The sequence below is a fragment of the Melospiza georgiana genome, chromosome 24 (genome assembly GCF_028018845.1).
Source record: "Melospiza georgiana isolate bMelGeo1 chromosome 24, bMelGeo1.pri, whole genome shotgun sequence".
Lineage (NCBI taxonomy): Eukaryota > Metazoa > Chordata > Aves > Passeriformes > Passerellidae > Melospiza > Melospiza georgiana.
In genome coordinates this window covers 5,836,769-5,858,117 of record NC_080453.1, presented here as the reverse complement: position 1 = coordinate 5,858,117, position 21,349 = coordinate 5,836,769, and the positions used below count along the sequence as shown (strand labels likewise).

General features: G+C 54.0%; 1 protein-coding gene across 1 annotated transcript; it reads right to left on the bottom strand.

Annotated features, from left to right (window-relative positions):
* Positions 1-1,272: 1,272 nt before the first annotated feature.
* Positions 1,273-8,516, bottom strand: RSPO1 (R-spondin 1). Its single transcript, XM_058040262.1, has 5 exons — positions 8,264-8,516; positions 5,303-5,494; positions 3,463-3,612; positions 3,088-3,276; positions 1,273-2,285 (listed from the first exon to the last, which is right to left on the bottom strand). Exons 1-5 carry the CDS (start codon positions 8,355-8,357, stop codon positions 2,134-2,136), a joined length of 777 nt encoding a protein of 258 aa, XP_057896245.1. The 5' UTR covers positions 8,358-8,516; the 3' UTR covers positions 1,273-2,133.
* Positions 8,517-21,349: the final 12,833 nt, after the last annotated feature.

The following is a 21,349-nucleotide window of genomic DNA, read 5'->3' as shown; positions in this document are numbered from 1 at the left end:
AAATAGAGCAAGGTTGGATCATTGAGCTGGGAAGCTTTCAGAAATCATATGAACATGATCCATAAACAACTTAAAGGATGACTTTTAAGAACCTCTTTCTCCCCCCTGCTTGGTATGCTGGTCGTTTATCATTGTGCTGAAATGGAATCCCCTTTCAAAGATGGAACAGCTTCTTGTTTACTTAAACACAAAGTGGACGAGAGGCTGAAAGGTTTTTCTGCCAGCAGAGCAGTCAGGGAGAGCTTGGTACAGCTCTGGAGCCCAAACAATGCACAGCCTCCATGTCCTGCCCCGAGCCAAGCCAGCCCTGGGGTGCCTGGCTGGAGGGAATTGGGGTGTTCTGGCCAGAGCTGAGTCCTCAGTGAGCACCAGGAGAGAACCAGGGCTGGGGGTGTGGGCAGGTGACCCTCAGAGGGACAGGAGCTCTCTCCTGCACACCTGTTGGCTCCAAACCACAGAGCAGAGATGGGATGGAGGCAGTACAGCCAAGATTGGATTCACCAGGGTTAATCTGGGTGAGTTTCCCCTGCCCCTCTGGTGCTATGGAAGCAGTACAGCCAAGATTGGATTCACCAGGGTTAATCTGGGTGAGTTTCTCCTGCCCCTCTGGTGCTATGGAAGCAGCAGGGCCAAGATTGGATTCACCAGGGTTAGTCTGGGTGAGTTCCCCCTACCCCTTGCCCTACCAGGGGAAGTGGAGCTCCAGCAGCATGTCCCTGATCCATCCTGAGAGCCATGGCACATCCTTGGGAGCAGAGAGCTTCTGCTGAACTCTAGAGAAATGAAATGTGTCTCTGTGTATTTATACACAGAGAAATCACATTTTAAAACCCCAGGGCAGTGAAGAGGAGCCTCTCTGTGACCCTGCCCTGAGCAGAGCAGGCAGCAAAGCCACGCAGGGCTCACCAGTCCTTGTCCCAGTTCCTCTGCTCAGCTGGCAGCTCTGGCAGAGCAGGAGAATCCAGGGAATTCCAGCACACAGGTAGTTTCTACCCAATTCAAAAATTTTTTTTTCTCTCCTGCAGGACCTGAGCTGTGCCTTCCCCTCCCTCCTGCCTCCCTCCTGCCACACACTGGGGTGGCACCAGCTGTCCCCAGCCCCGGATTGTCCCACAGCTGGGACTGGCTGAGCAGAGTCCCAGTGTGCTTTTCTGCACATAGGACTTCCATTGATTTCTACAGGAATTGTGTGTGTATGGAACAAGTGCAGAATGTGTAATGGAAAGCTGCAGTGCAGATAAAAAGGAGGTAAGAAATGCACATGTATGGATCCACTGCCCATGGGTGCTGGAGCAGACCCCAGTCACAGTCTGTATGCATTCAAAAAAAATGTTTCAGCAACCTGTGGTTTGTTGGAACCTCTCATTTTCTCAATCTGCTGTGTGTTAAGTGGATCCTTCAGTGGGGAGCTCCTCGGGGCTCAGGTCCCTCTTGCAGGATGGCTGATTTGTGCTGGCAGCATTTCCTGGGGTTTTCTTAAAGCTTTGGTGAGTTTCCCTTCCACAAGTGAGTCTCTGTCCTGTGGGACACCAGCCTCCATAGGGGCCAAGGTATGAACCACACACTCAGGAAGCTGGTTGTCATTTTGATTTTGGGTTTTGTTTTTTTTTAATTTGAAATAATTCTTTGAAGCAGATTCAGGGCAGATGCCACTGACCTCTTACCACAAACATGTATTTGCAATGATAAAGTCATACAGCTTAAAACACAAAATAAGGGGTGAGGGAAGAGAAAGAGGCCCCTGCTGTGTGTGTCTGGGGGGTTCAGTCTCATCCCCTGGCTGAGTGGGGCTGTGTGCTTGGGCTCCATTTGAGGCCTTGATTATGAAATCAATCCCGTGTCTGGGTCCTTCAGTGGCTCATGCTCCACCTCTCCTCCCTGCAGTGTCCCCACAGAGCCCTGGGGACGCTGTGGCTTTGCTCCCACTCCTCAGCAGCATTCTCCCACTGCCCTGGGCAGGGTGTGTGTGTGCAGCCTCCTTCAGGGTGTGTGTGTGGCCTCTGTCAGTCCGTGGGTCAGTCTGGAGTATATGTCTGTCTCTGGACACGTTACATGGTGTAGCAGTGCTCTGTTCAATAAAGCTTTCATATACATAGCAGCAATGGAGTCTTGCCATCCATGACACGCTGCCAGCTACTGGGCAGGGCTGGCGGCCGTCGCGGGCACCGTGGCCCCTCTCTGTTTGTTCTTCCTCTTCTTGGTGCCAGACTTTGTGTCTTTGGTGTCTTTCCTATTTCTGTTCCCATTATCTTGCTTTCCTTGCTCTTCCTTTTTCTTCCTTTTCCCTGCAGTAAAGCAAAGGGGCAGCGTGAGGTGGAGTGGGGGAAACAGATCGGTGCTGTCCCCTTCACCCTGTCCCCCTGGTTAATTCCTGTGCATTTAATCCCTGCTCAGAGCCCTTTCCCCTCAGAACACTCAGCACAGCTGCAATCCTTGTCCATTCTGTAGCAAGATAACCAAACCACCATTCATCCTGAAGACTCTAATTCCTGGCAAAAACAGATCAATTCTGGTAGAGAAGACAACTCCTATCACGACAGCACACAGGCATGCACCCCTGGCTGCTCTCTGGCCAGGGAAGAAACTAAAATGGGGGTTTTTTTGGCATGAGTTGGACTGGATCTTGAAGGTCTCTTCCATCCTTGCCATTCTATGAATTCTGTAAAATAGGTGAAACCTGTGGCACACAACAAGCTGTGCCAAAAATCATCCCTCTGGAGGCTGTGCAGGCATGCACAGCAGCACACAGGCATGCACCCCTGGCTGCTCTCTGGCCAGGGAAGAAACTAAAATGGGGGGGGTTTTTTGGCATGGGTGGGACTGGATCTTGAAAGTCTCTTCCATTCTTGCCATTCTATGAATTCTGCAAAATAGGTGAAACCTGTGGCACACAACAAGCTGTGCCAAGCTGGGAGCTGAGCCTCCTCCACCTGCAGCTCCTCCAGGTGCCATCCCATCCCCATCCCCTGCCCTTCAGAGGAGCCAGGAGCTGCACAGCACATTGTGACACTGTTCAATTGGCTGACTGCCTGTCCCTGAGCTCCCTGGGGTGAGGGCAGGGATGGGAGCCCCCCCAGCTCTGCTCACCTTCGGGGCATTGGCTCTTCTGCACCGTGCAGCGCCGCACCTCCGTGGTGGCCGGGCACAGGGACACGTCCCCAGAGGGCGCCTGCAGGATCCGCCGGGTCCGGTCCTCATTGCCCTTCTTGAAGCCACAGAGCTTCCTTTTCTTGGAGCAGGGGCCCCACGGACCCCACTCACTCATTTCACATTGTGCTGCAGAGAACGAGAGAGCCCAGCTGTAACTCCTGTTCCAGGCCATCCCGGAGCCCACCTCTCCCCCATCTTAGGCTGCAAGGGAGTCTGTGTTTCCCCAGCAGGTTCCTAAGTCCCTGAGCACCCCTTTGAGTCTGTGTTTCCCCAGCAGGTTCCTAAATCCCCTGAGCACCCCTGGCTGCTTACCAGGACTGCTGCACTCCATGGTGCCGTTGGCAGCAGCGTAGCCTTCGGGGCACGTCACGTAACATCTCCCTTTGTGCAAATACAAACCTTCCTTACATTTTGTGCAAAAGTTTCGACTGAAACACGACTCACAGTTCTCAATTTTGCATTCTGGAGGAGGAAAAAAATAATAATAATAAAAAAAAAATCACCAAAGCCATCATGTAGTTTGATGTGAGCAGAAGGGTCAAGAAGCTCCACACTGCCAAGCCTGGCGGCTCACAGCAGCCAGGGCTCTGAACATCCTGTGCCAGTCAGGAGTGAGTTTTCTTTGCCCCATTCCCTGTGCAGGACAGCCCTGTGCTGCAGCTCTCACAGCCACTGCCAGGCCAGGATCAGGCAGGGTGGGAAGGTTTTGGGCTGGGGTTCAGCTGAGCATGGTCAGCCAAAGGGGAGGGTGCAAAGGACACAGCCCTGGCTCCAGCTGCAGCTGCAGGACAGGCTGCATGGAAAGGGAGCTGCATGGAAAGCTGGCTGTGAGGGTGCTGTGCATGGACCTGCCAGGGCACTGATCCCAGGTCTCATGTCCAGCTCTTTTTGGTGCTCTGGCTACAGGACTCAAGTCAGGGATTTCACTCAGAGCTGCCGGAGTCTGGTGAGCAGTAGGGCAGGAAAAGAGGCACTGAGTGCCTGAAAGGATCTCCCTCCTCACAAAGGCTGCCAGTCTGGCAACCCACGTAACAAAACTGCCCAGAGGTCCTGCAAGATCCCACATCCACAGCATGGCTGTGCAGTGCTGAGCTGGGCTGTTCTCAGGCTGTCATGCTCAGCCCTGCCTCACCCCTTCCCCAGAGCCACAGTGTTGTGCTGTGATTTCAGGGTTTACCCCAGAACCTCGGGTCCCTCCCCTGATGATTCCCTCCCAGGTGTGTCAGTCACCTCTCCTTTCCCCTCCCAGCACTGTCTGTCAGTCCTGGAATTCCAGAAGGTGTCCAGTGATTGGCAGATTCAAAGGATGCCCTCTACCCCTGGGGGCACTGGGCCATCCAGGTGTCCTTTGTCCCTGTGTCCCTCCTCTCCTGTCCCTGCTTGGTGGCTCCCTGCCCCTTCCCTGCCCCTCTCCCCGCGTTCAAAGGAGCAGCAACCACGGGCTCAGGGAGTTCTGTTGGAGCTGGTGCTGCATTCAGAGGCCTGTGGGCCAGAATAAAGCTCTGCATCCAAACCCTCCATCAGAACCGACTCCTTTCCTTCACCATCACCTTAAAGCTTCTCTGCCAGAGGGAAACCTGAGGAGCAGCCCCTGTTATGGGGGGAAGCTCCATCCCAGCACCACCAGAGCTCCTGCAGGCCTGGACTTGTCCCCACGGGCCCAGCTGCAGCACCCAGGCAGCCCAAAGTGTCTGTGGGGTGAAACACCACACACCCAGCCAGCCCAAAGTGTCTGTGGGGTCAAACACCACACACCCAGCCAGCCCAAAGTGTCTGTGGGGTGAAACACCACACACCCAGCCAGCCCAAAGTGTCTGTGGGGTGAAACACCACACACCCGGCCAGCCCAAAGTGTTTGTGGGGTGAAACACCACACACCCAGCCGGCCCAAAGTGTCTGTGGGGTGAAACACCACACACCCAGCCAGCCCAAGGTGTCTGTGGGGTGAAACACCACACACCCAGCCAGCCCAAAGTGTCTCTGGGTGAAACACCACACAGGCCCACAGGCCTCTGAACCAAATAGTGCCACTGTTTGGTTCAGCAGCAAGGCCAGACAATCTCAGCCACGTCCTGTCCAGCAATATTGGTAATTATTCCAATACCACAGCAGCCCCTGCCCTGCCCACAGCCTCCCCCAGCCCCACACTCACTGATGCACTTGTTCATGTCCGTGTTGCGAAGGCCGAAGTAGCCCAGGGGACAGGAGGGCAGGCAAATCCCGATCTGCCGGATGTCGTTGCGCTCCAGGAGGATGAAGAGTTTGGGGGAGCACCTCAGGCACCCGTTGAACTCGGAGCACAGGTCACAGCCCCTGGCACAGCCCTGGCTCAGCTCCGTGCTGACTGCAAGAGCAGCAGAGGGGCCCTGGTTAGTGCTGGGCTCTGCAACTGTGCCCACAAACCACTGGCACCGGTGGCAGGGAGGGCAGGAATGGGGGCACAGCAAGGGTCCTGCAGCACTGGTGCACTGGTAAGGGATGCCACAGAGTCAGAGATGTGCTAAGGACAGGCACAAGAGTCACAACATGGCTGTGCTGAGGAGCAGGACCCTGAAACAGCCACCAGTGGTGCCTAGGGCCTGGCACTGTCCATTCCAGCCCTGGAACAGCCAGAGCTGTGCCCAGAGACCCAGCACTACCCTGAAACACCCACAGCTGTGCCCAGAGACCCAGCACTACCCTGAAACACCCACAGTTGTGCCCAGGGACCCAGCACTGCCCATCCAAGCCCTGAAACACCCACCAACTCTGCCCAGTACCCAGCACTGCCCACCCCAGCCCTGAAACAGCCACCCAAGGACCCAGCACTGTCCACCCCAGCCCTCTGCCTCCCATCCCTGGGGCCCATTGGGGCACACACTAACATGGGCATGGCCCAAGGGGTCCAGCCCCTCCTGCTGCCTGCCCTGCAGTGCCTCCATGCCCAGGAGCAGAGTTCATGGCTCTGGAGCAAAACTGTTCCATTAATTCTGTCCCGGCCTGGATCTCACCCTGACCCTGCCTACATTAAATTCTCTCTGGCAGTCAGGAGGTGTCACTGCCCCCAAAATAGAGATGTGTTCTCAGCTCCTACATTCAGTCCAAGAAAAATACTCAATCCCATGTCTTGAGAGTTTTCTGCTTTCAATTATCATATAAAATGCTGCTTGTTTTGAAACCAATCGCATTCTTTGCAGACTAGAATGCAGGTTATTTTTATTAGTTTATTATGCAAGCCATGTCCTTGTTTATAGAAAAGCTGTGTATTTAAAAGATGTATTCTTTTAAATACCATGTTTACTACACTTCAAAAGCAAGCACAGAGCAGCACAGTGCTCAAGTGCCAGGACTAGAGGTGAGAGAGCTGCTCTGTCCCCCTGCCATGACCCAAGAGCTGCTCTGTCCCATAACCATGACCCAAGAGCTGCCCTGTCCCCCCCTGCCATGACCCAAGAGCTGCCCTGTCCCATAACCATGACCCAAGAGCTGCCCTGTCCCATAACCATGACCCAAGAGCTGCTCTGTCCTCCTGGCATGACCCAAGAGCTGCTCTGTCCCCTCAGCATGACCCAAGAGCTGCTCTGTCCCCCTGCCATGACCCAAGAGCTGCTCTGTCCCCCTGGCATGACCCAAGAGCTGCTCTGTCCCCTCAGCATGACCCAAGAGCTGCTCTGTCCCACTGCCATGACCCAAGAGCTGCTCTGTCCCCTCACCATGACCTAAGAGCTTCCCTGTCCCCTCACCATGACCCAAGAGCTGCCCTGTCCCTCTGTCCTGACCCAAGAACTGCTCTGTCTCCCTGCCATGACCTGGCAGCCCCCACTGCCTGTCCCAGCCCCTTTTCCAGGCCTGTGGCTGCTTCAGCCTTGGGAAAAGCCACCAAAGGCAGGGAGGTCCTCAGCCCCCAGCTGCCAGGAGGGTCCCCTGGTCTGGATTGGGACCCCCAGGGATCAGCCCCATCCCTCCTGCAGCGCTGGGCTCCGGTGCCAAGCTCTGTCTCCATGGCAAAGGTATAAACTGGGCTCCCTCTGGGAATTGCCCTTTATAGAATTAGCCATGATGTCAGGTTTTCCTTGTTCTCCCAGGGCTCGGCAGTCCCAGTTTTAATATAAAATCAATTTTCTATAATTTAATTTAAACCAGTTTTAATGTAAAACAGCTCTAGCATGAGCTTACATAAAGGAGGGCAGTTGGCTGCTCTGGTGCCAATTCTGCCCTGCACGAGCCCCTCCAGGGACCCTCTGGGCTGGAGGCAGAACCGACCCCCCCATGGCCTCAGGGATGTTGGGAAGGATGAAAGTTTGACAAGGAAGTCTCACAGATATGTGTGCTTGGCAAAAAGATTTTTAAATGTAGAATCTGAAGAAGGAATAGAGATGGAAGCAAGTTTTGATATAGAAGAAAAGAATTGCTGAGCCAGTCTTACTGGATAACCAAGGAGGCAAAGGGTGTGTTAGTTAGAAGGGGTTTTATGGCTTAGAGCAAAGGATAAACCCACCCCAAACAAGAAGATGCTTTTACCAAGCAGAAAGCACAGGCAGAAAAAATTGCCAATGTTGCAAGTAGGAAAATGGTCTCAGAATTTTCTACTGCAAGAAAACTGAAAACCAACTTCTAGCTTAAACTGTAATGTACTGACTTTTCGTGATTGGAGAACAGTAACATAAATATGGTAATTACAGTAGTTATGATAGGCTATAGATAAAAGTTAAGGTATAGATTGGTTCTGCTGTATTGAGATGCTCAGCAAAGAAAAGTATAGGATTGTGACCAAGAGCAAAGTGTATAATGCATTGTAAACTAAAGAAAATTATAGAATGCACTGTAACCAAAACCAAAGTGTCTCCAGGCCTGCCTGCAGCTGGAGCTGACAGCTGTGGGCACAGCTCTGTCACCCACAACCCTGGACTGCTGTAACCTCTTGAATACAATAAATTGCATTTTGGAGAGCAGCCTGGAGTCCCACATCTCTCATTTCAGCTCTTACATCAGGGGACAAGTCAGGGCACATGGTGAGAGGGATTTGGGGATCTCTGCAGGCTCTTGGGGCACCACAGGCCCTGCCCAGCCCTGTGTGCTGTAAACACACTCACACCATGAGAAGAAGTAGAGAAGAAAAGCATTTCATACATACTTCGTCTTTGCCTCTTGCCCTTCACCACCTTGCTGCTGCCTGTTGGATCCATGGAGCTCAGAAAAACCACCACCACAAGCAGTCCAAGCTGCATAGTAACTCTCCAGAGCTGCAGCCCCTCCGTGCTGGGGTAGCTGGGGGAGCGTGCTCCACAGCTGGGGGCTCTGCTGCCCCTAAATCCTCAGAGCTGAGAGTCTGTGCACAGAGCCAGGGCTGGCACCATATCCACGAGCTGCAGCAGCAGCAGGCAGCTCAGGTAGCAGGGAACATGGCTCTGCCTTCATCCCTGTCAGCAGGGCAGGAGCTCGGCCCCAGCGCTGTCCAGGGCTCAGCTGTGGGTGTTAGGGGCTCACAGTGTCCAGGGGTGCTGGCAAGAACTGCAAAAGAAGAGGAGAAATGGGTTAATTTGACAGACAGCAGCACTCCCACAACGGCTGGGGGTGAGCACAAGGGTGTGGGGTGCACTGGGAGTGCTGGCAGGGAGTGGTGTGGGGAGAAGTGTGCTCCAGCCTCATCCATGAGTCCCTGATACAGAATCCCAGAATCCCAGAATCCCAGAATCCCAGAATCACAGAATCACTGAATCCCAGAGTCACAGAATCCCAGAATCCCAGGATCACTGAATCCCAGAATCCCAGGATCACTGAATCACGGAATCACAGAGTCACAGAATCACAGAATCACTGAATCAGAATCCCAGAATCACAGAGTCACAGAATCACAGAATCACTGAATCCCAGGATCACTGAATCACGGAATCACAGAGTCACAGAATCACAGAATCACTGAATCCCAGGTTCACTGAATCACTGAATCAGAATCCCAGAATCCCAGAATCCCAGAATCCCAGAATCACAGAATCACAGAATCACAAAATCACTGAATTCCAGAATCACAGAATCACTGAATCCCAGAACCTCTGAATCACAGAATCACAGGGTCACAGTATCACAGAATAATGGGGTTGGAAGAGACCTCTAAGATGACTGAGTCCAACATATGCCCTAACACCTCAACCAGACTATAGCACCCAGTGCCATGTCCAGTCCTTTTTTAAACACATCCAGAGATGATGATTCTCCCTGGGAAGAGCATCCCAGTGCTTTAGTATCCTTCCAGTGAAAAACTTATTCCTAATATCCAACCTATCTCTTCCCTGACATATCTTGAGACTAGTAACCAGTTTGAAAGCTCAGTGCATCTTTGCCATCTGCCAGTGCTGCAAACAGTAGTTATGGCTGGAACTTGTTTAAAACAGAGCCAGAGCCCTGGGCTGCCCTCCCCGAGAGGCAGATGGTTGCAGTGGGTGCCAGGCACACAAGATGTTTCCCATCAAGGGGGCACCTCTGGGGCTGGTAGTCAAGCCAGCCTGCAGTCCCCAGCCAGCCTGGTGTGTCTGGGGACGGGGTGGGATCCTCTGCCCACAACTGCTGCCTTTCTGCTCGCAGGGAATTTCCAAACCTCCCGTCTCCCGTTCATTCCCCGAGGCGCAGGGCAGGGTCAGCGCTGCCTGCGCAGGGCTGGGAGCGGCAGCTGCTCTGCCCTGGGCTCACTGGCACAGACAGCCTGGTGTGGGGCAGAGAGACTGGCACAGGGCAGAGAGACTGGCGTGGGGCAGGGACAGCCTGGTGTGGGGCAGGGACAGCCTGGTGTGGGGCAGAGAGCCAGCCTGGTGTGGGGCAGAGAGACTGGCGTGGGGCAGAGAGCCAGCCTGGTGTGGGGCAGGGACAGCTTGGTGTGGGGCAGAGAGAGCCTGGTGTGGGGCAGAGAGAGCCTGGTGTGGGGCAAAGAGAGAGTCTGGTGTGGGGCAGGGACAGCCTGGTGTGGGGCAGAGAGCCAGCCTGGTGTGGGGCAAAGAGAGAGTCTGGTGTGGGGCAGAGAGCCTGGTGTGGGGCAAAGAGAGAGCCTGGTGTGGGGCAGAGAGCCTGGTGTGGGGGAGAGAGCCCAACATGGGGCAGAGAGCCTGGCACAGGGCAGAAAGCCTGGCATGGAGCAGAGAATCCACCGTGGGGCAGAGAACTCATCATGGGGCAGCAAGCCCAGCATAGGGCAGAGAACCCAACGTGGGGCATAGAACCCAGTGCAGGGCAGTGAGCCCAGGTGTGAGTGCCACACTGCCCTCCCCAAGCCATGGCACAGAGTGGCCCAGTGTGCTGGCAGCACAGAGTGATGGGATGGCAGCACCAGCAGCACAGGCTGGCACCAAACCAACAGCTCTGAGTGAAATTCAGGAGAGAGAAGGAAAGCCCAGCTGCCAGCCAAGACTCCACATCCTTTCCTGAGAGTGCCCAAAGCCTTGCTCAGCTGGCTCCTGACATTTCCCCTGTACTTTCCAAGTGTTTTTCCCTATGCCTGGTATGAAGGAAGGACAAGTTCCACGCTGCACCAAGAGCTCTGGCACTGCCAAGCCAGCCCCACTCCTCTCTGCAGCTGGCAAAGCCCTGCCAACGGCAGACATTGTGCTGGAATGGAGGCAACAACATCTGCTCTGTGAAGTCAAACGGAACAGAAAATTGTTTTAATCCCTCTCTAATAACTGCGCAATCACCGATGCCCCGAACAACGGCTGGCGACAGCGCTGGAAGTGAGCCTGGACCCTGCCTGGGATGGTCCCCATGGGGCTGTCCCCTCCCTGCCCACCCTGCCTGGGGGTCCTGCTGAGGGCCACTGGCACAGCACCCCCTGCCCCAGCCCAGCTGAGGGGGATTATGGCCTCCAGGTGTGGCCATAACCCCTCTGGAGCAGAGCACCTGAGGGAGGGGCTGCCCCAGCAGCGTTGGGCTGCTGTCACCTGGGTATTGCTGAGCCTTGTGGCACAAACACTCCTGGCTCTCACCTGGGCCACTGTCTCCCCACCCTGGTGGCTCTGAACTTTTCCCTGTCCCCCTACCCTGGTGGCTCTGACCTTTTCATTGTGTGACCTGGGTATTGCTGAGCCTTGTGGCAGCTGGTGGCACAAACACTCCTGGCACTCACCTGTGCCATCACCACTGTCCCCCCACTGTGGTGGCTCTGAACCTTTCCCTGTCCCCTTCCCTGATGGCTCTGAACTTTTCATTCTGCCCTGTCCTTGTGGCTCTGACCTTTTCACTTTCTCCCCATCCTGGTGGCTCTGAACCTTTCCCTGTCCCCTCACTCTGATGGCTTTGAACTTTTCATTCTCTCCTGTCCTGGTGGCTCTGACCTTTTCACTTTCTCCCCATCCTGGTGGCTCTGAACCTTTCCCTGTCCCCTCACTCTGATGGCTTTGAACTTTTCATTCTCTCCTGTCCTGGTGGCTCTGAACTTTTCACTGTCCCCTCAGCCTGATGGCTCTGAACCCTTCCCTGTCCCCTGTCCTGGTGGCTCTGAACTTTTCCCTGTCCCCCTGCCCTGGTAGCTCTGAACTTTTCACCATGTGACCCAGGTATTGCTGAGCCTTGTGGCAGCCCATGGCACAAACACTCTTGGCACTCACCTGTGCCATCACCACTGTCCCCCCACCGTGGTGGCTCTGAACTTTTCACTGTCCCCCTGTCCTGGTGGCTCTGAACTTTTCACTATCCCCCTGTCCTGGTGGCTCTGAAGTTTTCACTGTGTGACCCAGGTTTTGCTGAGCCTTGTGGCTGCTGGTGGCACAAACACTCCTGGCACTCACCTGTGCCATCGCCACTGTCCCCCCACCCTGATGGCTCTGAATATTTCCCTGTCCCCTCACCCCAGTGGCTCTGAACCTTTCCTGCCCCTCCATCCTGATGGCTGTGAACTTTTCACTCTCCCCTGGCCCTGGTGTCTCTGAACTTTTCCCTGTCCCCCTCTCCTGATGACTCTGAACTTTTCACTGTCCCCCCATCTTGGGGGCTCTGAACTTTTCCTTGTCCCCCCGCCCTAGTGGCTCTGAACCTTTCACTGTCCCCCTGTCCTAGTGGCTCTGAAATTTCCCTGTCACCCTGTCCTGGTGGCTCTGAAATTTCCCTGTCCCCTCATCCTGGTGGCTCTGAACATTTCCCTGTCCCCCTGTCCTGGTGGCTCTGAAATTTCCCTGTCCCCTCACCCTGGTGGCTCTGAACATTTCCCTGTCCCCTGTCCTGGTGGCTCTGAATTTTCCCCGTGTCCCTCTGTCCCTGCCAGGGCAGGAGCCCAGCTCTCACCATGTGCTTGTCATTACAGCCCACGGCTCCTCCGCAGGATTTTCAAATAAATAATTAGTCACTTGTGTAAACACCGACTTGTTCTGCACTTCCAAGCCTGTTTGCTGCAAGCTGCTTTATAAACACTGTCAAGTGCTCCAGCTGGGCTGGTGCAGTGTTCAGGGAGCTGAGCACAGGGGATCCCCGCAGCTCCTCTGCACTTGGGAGGCAGCAGGGGCAGTGAGGTCCCTTGGACAGGTGCTGTGGGACAGTCCCCATGCCCAGCAAGGCCACTTGTGGGGATGGCATCAGTGCAGCACAGCCCAGAGTGTCCCCAAGGAGCCACTCCGTGTTTAATTCCACCGTGTTTACACAACACTCCCAGCGTGGGGAGAGCCCCCAGCGTGGGGAGAGCAGCAGGGATGGATGTGCTGAGGGAGCCAACACAGCCCCATGTGCCAAGAGCCAGCGTGAAACTCGTGGACCCCATTGCTGAGGGCAGCCAGGGCAGGAAGTGCCACAGAAACCATGAGATTGCAGCACAAACCAAGCGAGCACACACTTCTGTCGCAGACATCTTTTATGAAAAATCCTTTCTTTAGGATTTTTTTTCTCCTGAGAAGCTGAGAGGCCTCAGGAAAAAAATGTAAACAATGATTATCTGCTGCTGTAGAATGGAACAGGTGGATCTTTGATTGGCCCATGTTGGCTGTTTGTAATTAATGGCAAATCAAAGTGAGCTGGCTTGGACAGAGTCTGAGCCACAAACCTTTGTTATCATTCTTTCTTTTTCTATTCTTAGCTGGCCTTCTGATTAAATCCTTTCTTCTAGTCTTTTAGTATAGTTTTAATATAATATATATCATAAAATAATAAATCAGCCTTCTGAGACATGGAGTCAGATCCTCGTCTCTTCCCTCATCATACGACCCCTGTGAACACCATCACACACTTCTCCCTCCTGGTTTCCTCATTTTCTAGCCCAAAAGGAGCCTGGGCTTGGCCACAGCTGCTGCCTCAGCGCTGAAGGGCACTGTAGGTGCTGTCTTGGCAGGTCACACAGAACCCACAGGTGTCCCAATCCCCCCACGAGCACTGGGGGTCTGTGGGGAGCTGGCTGGCTGGGCTGCCTTCCCCACCCTCCCTGCAGGACACGAGTTATGGTTCCTTCTGTTACTGCAGCCATCAGTCAAGCTCAGGTTGCTACAAGCAATTTCCAGTCTAAACATTCGCAGGATTTATGCCATTATCCAATCTACAGGAAGAATTTGGGGTAACCTGAATTGTTCTGAGTTCATTTATGGAGAGACCTGGCCCCTGGATGTGAGATGGCACTAAGCCTTGTTTGCAATTCAATCAGGATAAATTGGTCCTTGGGAGCTGCAATACAAACCAGAAAATGTAAACCATGCAGATAATTTGCCATTAGTCCTCCTCCACACAAGGTGAGAAAGACCAACATTATATCCCCAGGATATTTGAGACCTAATCCACAATAACTAAATTGCTGATATATTGCCTCTTGCTGGACCTACCAGGGATCCCAAATGTAAACAGGCTCTCCAAAGGTTTACTGAGCCTTGCAGAGAAGGACCAGATGCTGGAGGCAGGACAGACCTGGTTAGAGCAGGAATGAACCCCTGGGAGCTGCCAACAGCCCAGCTGTGAGCTGGGGAATTTGGGTTTGCAGGAGCTGCATGGAGAATTTGAATTTCCTCTGTGTGAATGTGCTCAGAGTGGCTTCATGCAGGAGGAGTCAGGGTTTTGCAGGGGTTGTTTGGTCCCACATCTCCCAGTCCTACACCAGGGGACAGGACTCCCCACCCTGAGGCCTCCTAGGCCCAGGACACACCATCCCAAAACCTCCCACACCCAGGACACACCACTCTGAGGCCTCTAACATCCAGGACACATCACCCCAAAGCCTCCAACACTCAGGACACACCATCCTGAGGGCTCCCAGCCCAGGAGACACCACCCCAAAGCCTTTATCCCCAAGACTCAGCACCCTGAGGCCTCCAACACCCAGGACACACCACCCTGAGGGCTCCCAGCCCCAGGATACACCACCCTGAGGGCTCCCAGCCCCACACATCACCCCAAAACCTTCAACACCCAGCACACACCACCCCAAATCCTCCCAGCACCAGGACACACCATCCCAAAGCCTCCAACACCCAGGACACACCACTGTGAGGCCTCCAACACCAGGCACACACCATCCCAAAACCTCCAACACCCAGGACACACCACCCCAAATCCTCCCAGCCTAGGACACACCACCCCAAGGCCTTCAACACCCAGCACACACCACCCCAAAGCCTCCTAGCCCCAGGACACACCTCCCCAAAGCCTTCTAGCCCCAGGGTAGACTCCAGCTCTGGAAGGTTGTGGGTGGCAGCAGCAGCTCCATGCTGCTCACTCCTCAGCCTGCCTTTGTGGAGCTTTCAACAGACCCCTCAACCACCAGAGATGGCAGCTGGTTATCCCTGGTTATCCCTGGTTATCCCTGGTTATCCCCTTTCCACAGCACCCAGAGATGTGCCCTGGTGCTCCCTGAGTCCTCTCCCTGCTCTGCCTGTGCCCTGTGCCCTGTTCCCTGCACTGGTGCCCCCATGGCAGAGCTCCCTGCCTGCTCCACCAGCCCCACCATGGTAGGGAAGGGCTGAAGGAGCAGCTTTGGGGCCTCATTCTCTTTGTCCACCAGCTGGGCTGATGCTCCAGGAGCAGCTCTGTGAGTCCCTGAGCAGTGCAAGGTCCCACCAGGCCTGGCTCAGCCATCCCAGCTGCCGCAGGGTGTCTCACGTGCCTCTGGCAAACAGCGCATGCACAGGCACAGGCAGAGCCACTTTGTTCTGTTTAGTCTTTGAAGCAATAAAAGAGGGCTGCATTAAGCCCAATTTCCGAACCAGAAGGTCCTCATTTGATATCAGATCCCAGCGCCAAGTCCTGCAAAATCCCCAACCCATAAACTTCACTGAAAAAATAAAAATAAAAATAATAGAAGCCTGATCTGGCAGCAGAGCTATCCACAGCATTGTTGAGGTCTGACTTCCTCCAGCAGCTCCTACACTGCATTCCCTGTGCTGTGACACTGAGGAGGGACTGCTGCTTGTGCTCCAAAAAAGCCCACCCCAATGATTTGTTCCAAAAATAAAACTTTACACCTTAGCTAAAAAAACTTTGCAAGATAAGTCTATATGTGTTATAATTATATAGATATAATTATATAATTATATTAGTAGTAATACCTTGCATCATTCAGTGTGTGCGACAAATGATGAACAAAACTATCAAAAAAGTTTTTATCATACAAAAAACCCCATAAACTTCACTGAAAAAAAAATTAATAAAAGCCCAAGTGCCCAATAAGTGCCCCACAGTAAAATAAAAGCCCAATAAGTGCCCCAAAGTGCCCCAATAAGTGCCGCAAGCTCCAAAAATAAAAGCCCAATAAGTGCCGCACAGTGGCTGCTCCAAAAAAACCCATCCCAATGATTTGTTCCAAAAATGGAACTTAAAAAAAACTTTGCAAGATAACTCTATGTGTGTTAAGTGTTTTAGTAATTAATAGTAATACCTTGCATACTTCAGTGTGTGCAACAGATGATGAACAAAACTATCATACAAAATACCCATAAACTTCACTGAAAAAAAAGGAATAAAAGCCCAAATGCCCAATAAGTGCCCCACAGTAAAATAAAAGCCCAATAAGTGCCCCAAGCTGCAAAAATAAAAGCCCAATAAGTGCCCCAATTGCATTGCCCCTGCCCTGCATTTCCAGAGCTTTTTGCAGTGTCCAGGGTGTTCCTGAATCTGCAGAGCTCTTGGCCATGCTCAGGGCATCTGCAGAGTTTTTGGCTGTGCTCAGGGCATCCCTGCCCTGCATCTCCCCAAGCTCCAAAAATAAAAGCCCAATAAGTGCCGCACAGTAGCTGCTCCAAAAAAAACCCATCCCAATGATTTGTTCCAAAAATAGAACTTTAAAAAACCTTTGCAAGATAAGTCTATGTGTGTTAAGTGTTTTAGTAATTATATTAGTAGTAATACCTTGCATACTTCAGTGTGTGCAACAGATGATGAACAAAACTATCATACAAAATACCCATAAACTTCACTGAAAAAAAAAAAAGAAATAAAAGCCCAATCTGGCAGCTTTGGGCTGCCCCACAGTAGCTGCTCCAAAACAACCCCAGTGCCACAGGCTTCCCTCCAGGAGCAGAGAGCTCCAGCCCTGTAAAACATCAGGAAATGTTTTACAGGGGGATTCCCGTGGCCCTCATGCCAGCACACAGGCTGCTCTGCACAAGGAGAGCCCTGAGGCAGGCAGGCTGCAGGATCTGTGCCTGCTGCTCCTCCACAGAACCAGAGCAGCAGCTGGAGCTGCACTGGCATCACCCTGGCGGGCACAGCTCTGTGTTTGGGGTCTGATTGCAGTGATAGGATCAGCAAACTCGTGTGTGTTGGGTCCAGCAGGCACAGCTCTGTGTTTGGGATCTGACTGCAGTAAAAGGAGCAGGAAACCTGTGTGTGTTGGGTACAGCTCTGTGTTTGGGGTCTGACTGCAGTAAAAGGAGCAGGAAACCTGTGTGTGTTGGGTACAGCTCTGTGTTTGGGGTCTGGCTGCAGCTGTGGGAGCAGCAAGCCTGCACACGGTGGCACAGCCAGCTGGGCTTGGCAGTGCTCAGGGCATCCCTGCCCTGCATCTGCAGAGTTCTTGGCATCACTGCCCTGCATTTCCAGAGCTTTTGGCAGTGTCCAGGGTGTCCCTGAATCTGCAGAGCTCTTGGCCATGCTCAGGGCATCTGCAGAGTTTTTGGCTGTGCTCAGGGCATCCCTGCCCTGCATCTCCACAGCTTTTGCCATGCCCAGGGCATCCCTGTATTTCCAGAGCTCTTGGCTGTGCTCAGGGCATCCCTGCCCTGCATTTCCAGAGCTTTTGGCAGTGCTCAGGGCATCCCTGCCCTGCATTTCCAGAGCTTTTTGGCAGTGTCTAGGGTATCCCTGAATCTGCAGAGCTTTTGGCAGTGCTCAGGGCATCCCTGCCCCGCATTTCCAAAGCTTTTGGCCATGCTCAGGGCATCTGCAGAGTTTTTGGTTGTGCTTAGAGCATCACTGCCCTGCACTTCCAGAACTTTTAGTCGAGCTCAGGGCATCCCTGCCCTGCTTTTCCAGACCCTTTGGCAGCGCTCAGGGTATCCCTGCATCTGCAGAGCTTTTGGCATCACTGCCCTGCATCTGCAGAGCTTTTGACAGTGTCCAGGGTATCCTTGAATCTGCAGAGCTTTTGACTGTGCTCAGGGCATCCCTGCCCTGCATTTCCAGAGCTTTTGGCATCACTGCCTTGCATCTGCAGAGCTTTTGACTGTGCTCAGGGCATCCCTGCCCTGCATTTCCAGAGCTTTTGGCATCACTGCCCTGCTTTTCCAGAGGTCTTGGCCGTGCTCATGGCATCCCTGCCCTGCATTCCCGAGCGGGTCCCGGCTCCTCCCTGCCGCGTCCCTCAGGGTGGTGCTGCTGCTCTCGCAGCAGCCGCGCAGGGCCGGGGGAGCTGATCCAGCTCGATCCTTTATTCCAGGGTGCTTTCCAGGCGTGTTGCAGCACTGGCATTGCTGCCAGCCATCCTCCCACCCATTCTGCACAGCCCTGGCCCCACAGCGGGGTGAGGGATGGAGTCAGGGGTTCACCCACTCTGGGGTCACCAACAGAGCTCAGACAAAAATCACTGTGCGTGGAGAATCCTCCAAAAAGAGGCAAAATCACTCCAAATAGAGAAGCCTCCAGGCAGAGGTTTCACTGCATTCAGTCCCTGGCAGATCTCAGCACAGCCCTGGCCACCCCAGCACTGTCCCAAGCTCACAGACCTTCAGGTGGTGGATTTTTTTGTGTGGGTATTGCTGACCCCTGCGCAGCGGAGTGGAGGCTCCACTCGTGCACACATGGACTAGGAAAGAAAGACTAGAAAAACTGGAAAAAGGAAGTCAAATGAAAGCTGGGGGATTTTGGCAGACATCAGCGTGACAAGGGAGCTCAGAAGAAGATAATTTATGTTTCCAGAGTCATGTCATCCCCTTTGTCTGCCTGGATTATTTCCTGTATTACCCTATTTTAATGCCTTTCGCTGTAAGTGCCTCATTAAACCCAAACCCCACCGTTCAGGGGACCACACATGCCTGAGACTGTAAAACACTCCAATCCAGTGACCCCCGGCCACATCTCACAGCTCCTGGCTCCATCAGCACCCAGGCTGAATCCACCCTGACCCTTGGGGAGCTGAGTCCCAGCCAGGCTGCAGGAACCCTCACTGAATCCAGCAGCACTTCCCTGCACATCAGCACCAGCTCACACCACTCTAATTACTGCCATCATCCCCACTATTAATTATCTCCCCCCGGATCCCCCATTCCAGCTGCACAGAGCTGTACTTACCCCATGCCCCCATGGGTGCCTGGCAGCAGCCTTGCCTTAGGAAATTCCTTCTCATCCTCCCATTGCCCCCGTGCCCGGCACCACGGGGAGGGCAGAGGGCACAGCTGGAGCCACAGCTGGAACAGAACCAGCCTGGAGCTCCAGGCAGCTGATCAACACCCCAGCCCTGTCCCTGTCCCCAGTTTGGGATGGTAATACAGTGCCAGGGGACACAGAGAGCAGCTAGGGGACACAGAGAGCCGCCCAGCTCTGTCCCTCTGTCCCCAGCCCAGGATGCTAACATGGTGCCAGGGCACACACAGAGATCAGCCCAGCTCTGTCCCCCTGTCCCTGTCCCCAGTGCTAGGGGACACAGAGCAGCACAGCTCTGTCCCTCTGTCCCTCTGTCCCTGTCTCCAGCCCGGAGGGTACCAGGGCACACAGAGCTCAGCCCAGCTCTGTCCCTCTGTCCCTGTGTCCCTCTGTCCCCAGCCCGGACGGTGCCAGGGCACACACAGAGCCGCAGCCGCTCGGGGGAAGGGAGAGGAGGGAAGGAGGGAAGAAGGGAGGGAGGAAGGGGATCCCACAGATGGTGCTGTGATCCCGCTCCGCTCTCATTGTCTGCGCTCATTATCCACGTTGCACAAGGCGAGCCCGCGGGCAGATGCTGACACGGCTCTCGGGCTCTTCATTAGCAGCCCCGCGTTGCAAAAGCTCCCTCCGCACAAACATGCATGCTTGAAGCCCTTACCTTCAGCTTGTCACTCCCTCATCCCTGCGGGAAAGACTTTACTGCCTTCTCAGCTTTAAAACGCTACAAGAACAACTACAAAATTCCTCAGTTCCTCCAGAGAAAGTTACGCGCACGTTTCTGTCAAAAAAAGAACGAAAAATAGATTCATGGCGAGTCCATGGAGAAGCCGGGTGCGGGTGGAAGTTTTGGTGGCTCGGTTTTTGAAGCAGGTTCCTGAGGGGGTCCCGGGTTTGGCACAGAGGAACAAAACCCTCCTGCGATGTGCGGGATCCCAGCTCGGGCTGCCTCCTGCTCCCTCAGCCCACGCTGCAAAGCAGAAAGTTCGTGATCACCTCAGAGCAATTTGCACGTCCATAAATGCTGCTCTCAATCCGCAGACTCCATCCCATCCACCAGCCAGGAGGCTTTTTTATTATTATTATTATTACTATTCTTATTATTATTACTATTACCAGAGTATGCAGCTTTGTAAAGGCATCCAGTGCAAACTCCTGCATGAGGGAATTCCACCCCACTGGTACCACCTCCTCAGACAATATCCAGCCAAAATATTGTGTGGCTGTTGCAAAACCCGGACTGGAGCTCCACAAAGGACCTTCCAGAGCCAGCAGGGTCTCAGTGAATTACTGCAGAGTGACACACCATCCAGTTGTCTTTGTAGTCTTTTTTTTTTTTTTTTTAAATTTATGACAGCTAATTCCGAGTTATTACTAACATTTCAGTGGTAAGTGGCGTATGAAGTCATCAGCTGTCACAACTGCATCTGTTAATAAACATGTCAGATATTAAAAGCAGCTTATTATCCTCTGGAGGGGGGGAAGGCATGAAGGCAAAGAGCTCAGAGCTTGGTTGTCTTTCCACTGCTGAGGAAACACTCCTGCTCAGGGGAGCAGCATGGGACTGCCTGGGATATCTGCCCTCAACACCCCTGAGCAGCCTGGGAGCTCTGCTCCAGTGCTCTCAGCTCCCTGTGCCTCCTCCAGCAGGGTGAGCACAAGGCAGAGCCTGCTCTGGCCAGGGGACAGGGGATGTCAGTGCTCAGGCACTTTCCCTGAGCCCCACCATGGCTGCTGGGGTGAGCAGATCCTGCACAGGGGCTCAGGGATGGTGTCTGAGCCCCATCATCCCTGCTGGGGTGAGCAGATCCTGCTCAGGAGCTCAGGCACCTTCCCTGAGCCCCACCATACCTACTGGGGTGAGCAGATCCTGCACAGGGAACACCTGAGCCCCACCATGGCTGCTGGGGTGAGCAGATCAGCACAGGGGCTCAGAGACCTTCCCTGAGCCCCACCATGCCTGCTGGGATGGGCAGATCCTGCTCAGGGGCTCAGGGAAGGTGTCTGAGCCCCACTGTGCCTGCTGGGGTGAGCAGATCCTGCGCCTGAGCCCCACCATGGCTGCTGGGGTGTGCAGATCCTGCTCAGGGGTTCAGGCACCTTCCCTGAGCCCCACCACGACTGTTGGGGTTAGCAGATCCTGCTCAGGGTTCTCAGGCACCTTCCTTGAGCCTCGCCATGGCTGCTGGGGTGAGCAGATCCTGCTCAGATGTTCCCTGGAACCCCACTGTGCCTGCTGTGGTGAGCAGATCCTGCTCAGATGTTCCCTGGAACCCCACTGTGCCTACTGGGGTAAGCAGATCCTGCACAGGGTCTCAGGCACCTTCCCTGAGCCCCACCATGGCTGTTGGGGTTAGCAGATCCTGCACAGGGGCTCAGGGAAGGTGTCTGGGCCCCACTGTGCCTGCTGGGGTGAGCAGATCATCACAGGAACTCAGGAACCTTCCCTGAGCCCCACCACACCTGCTGGGGTGGGCAG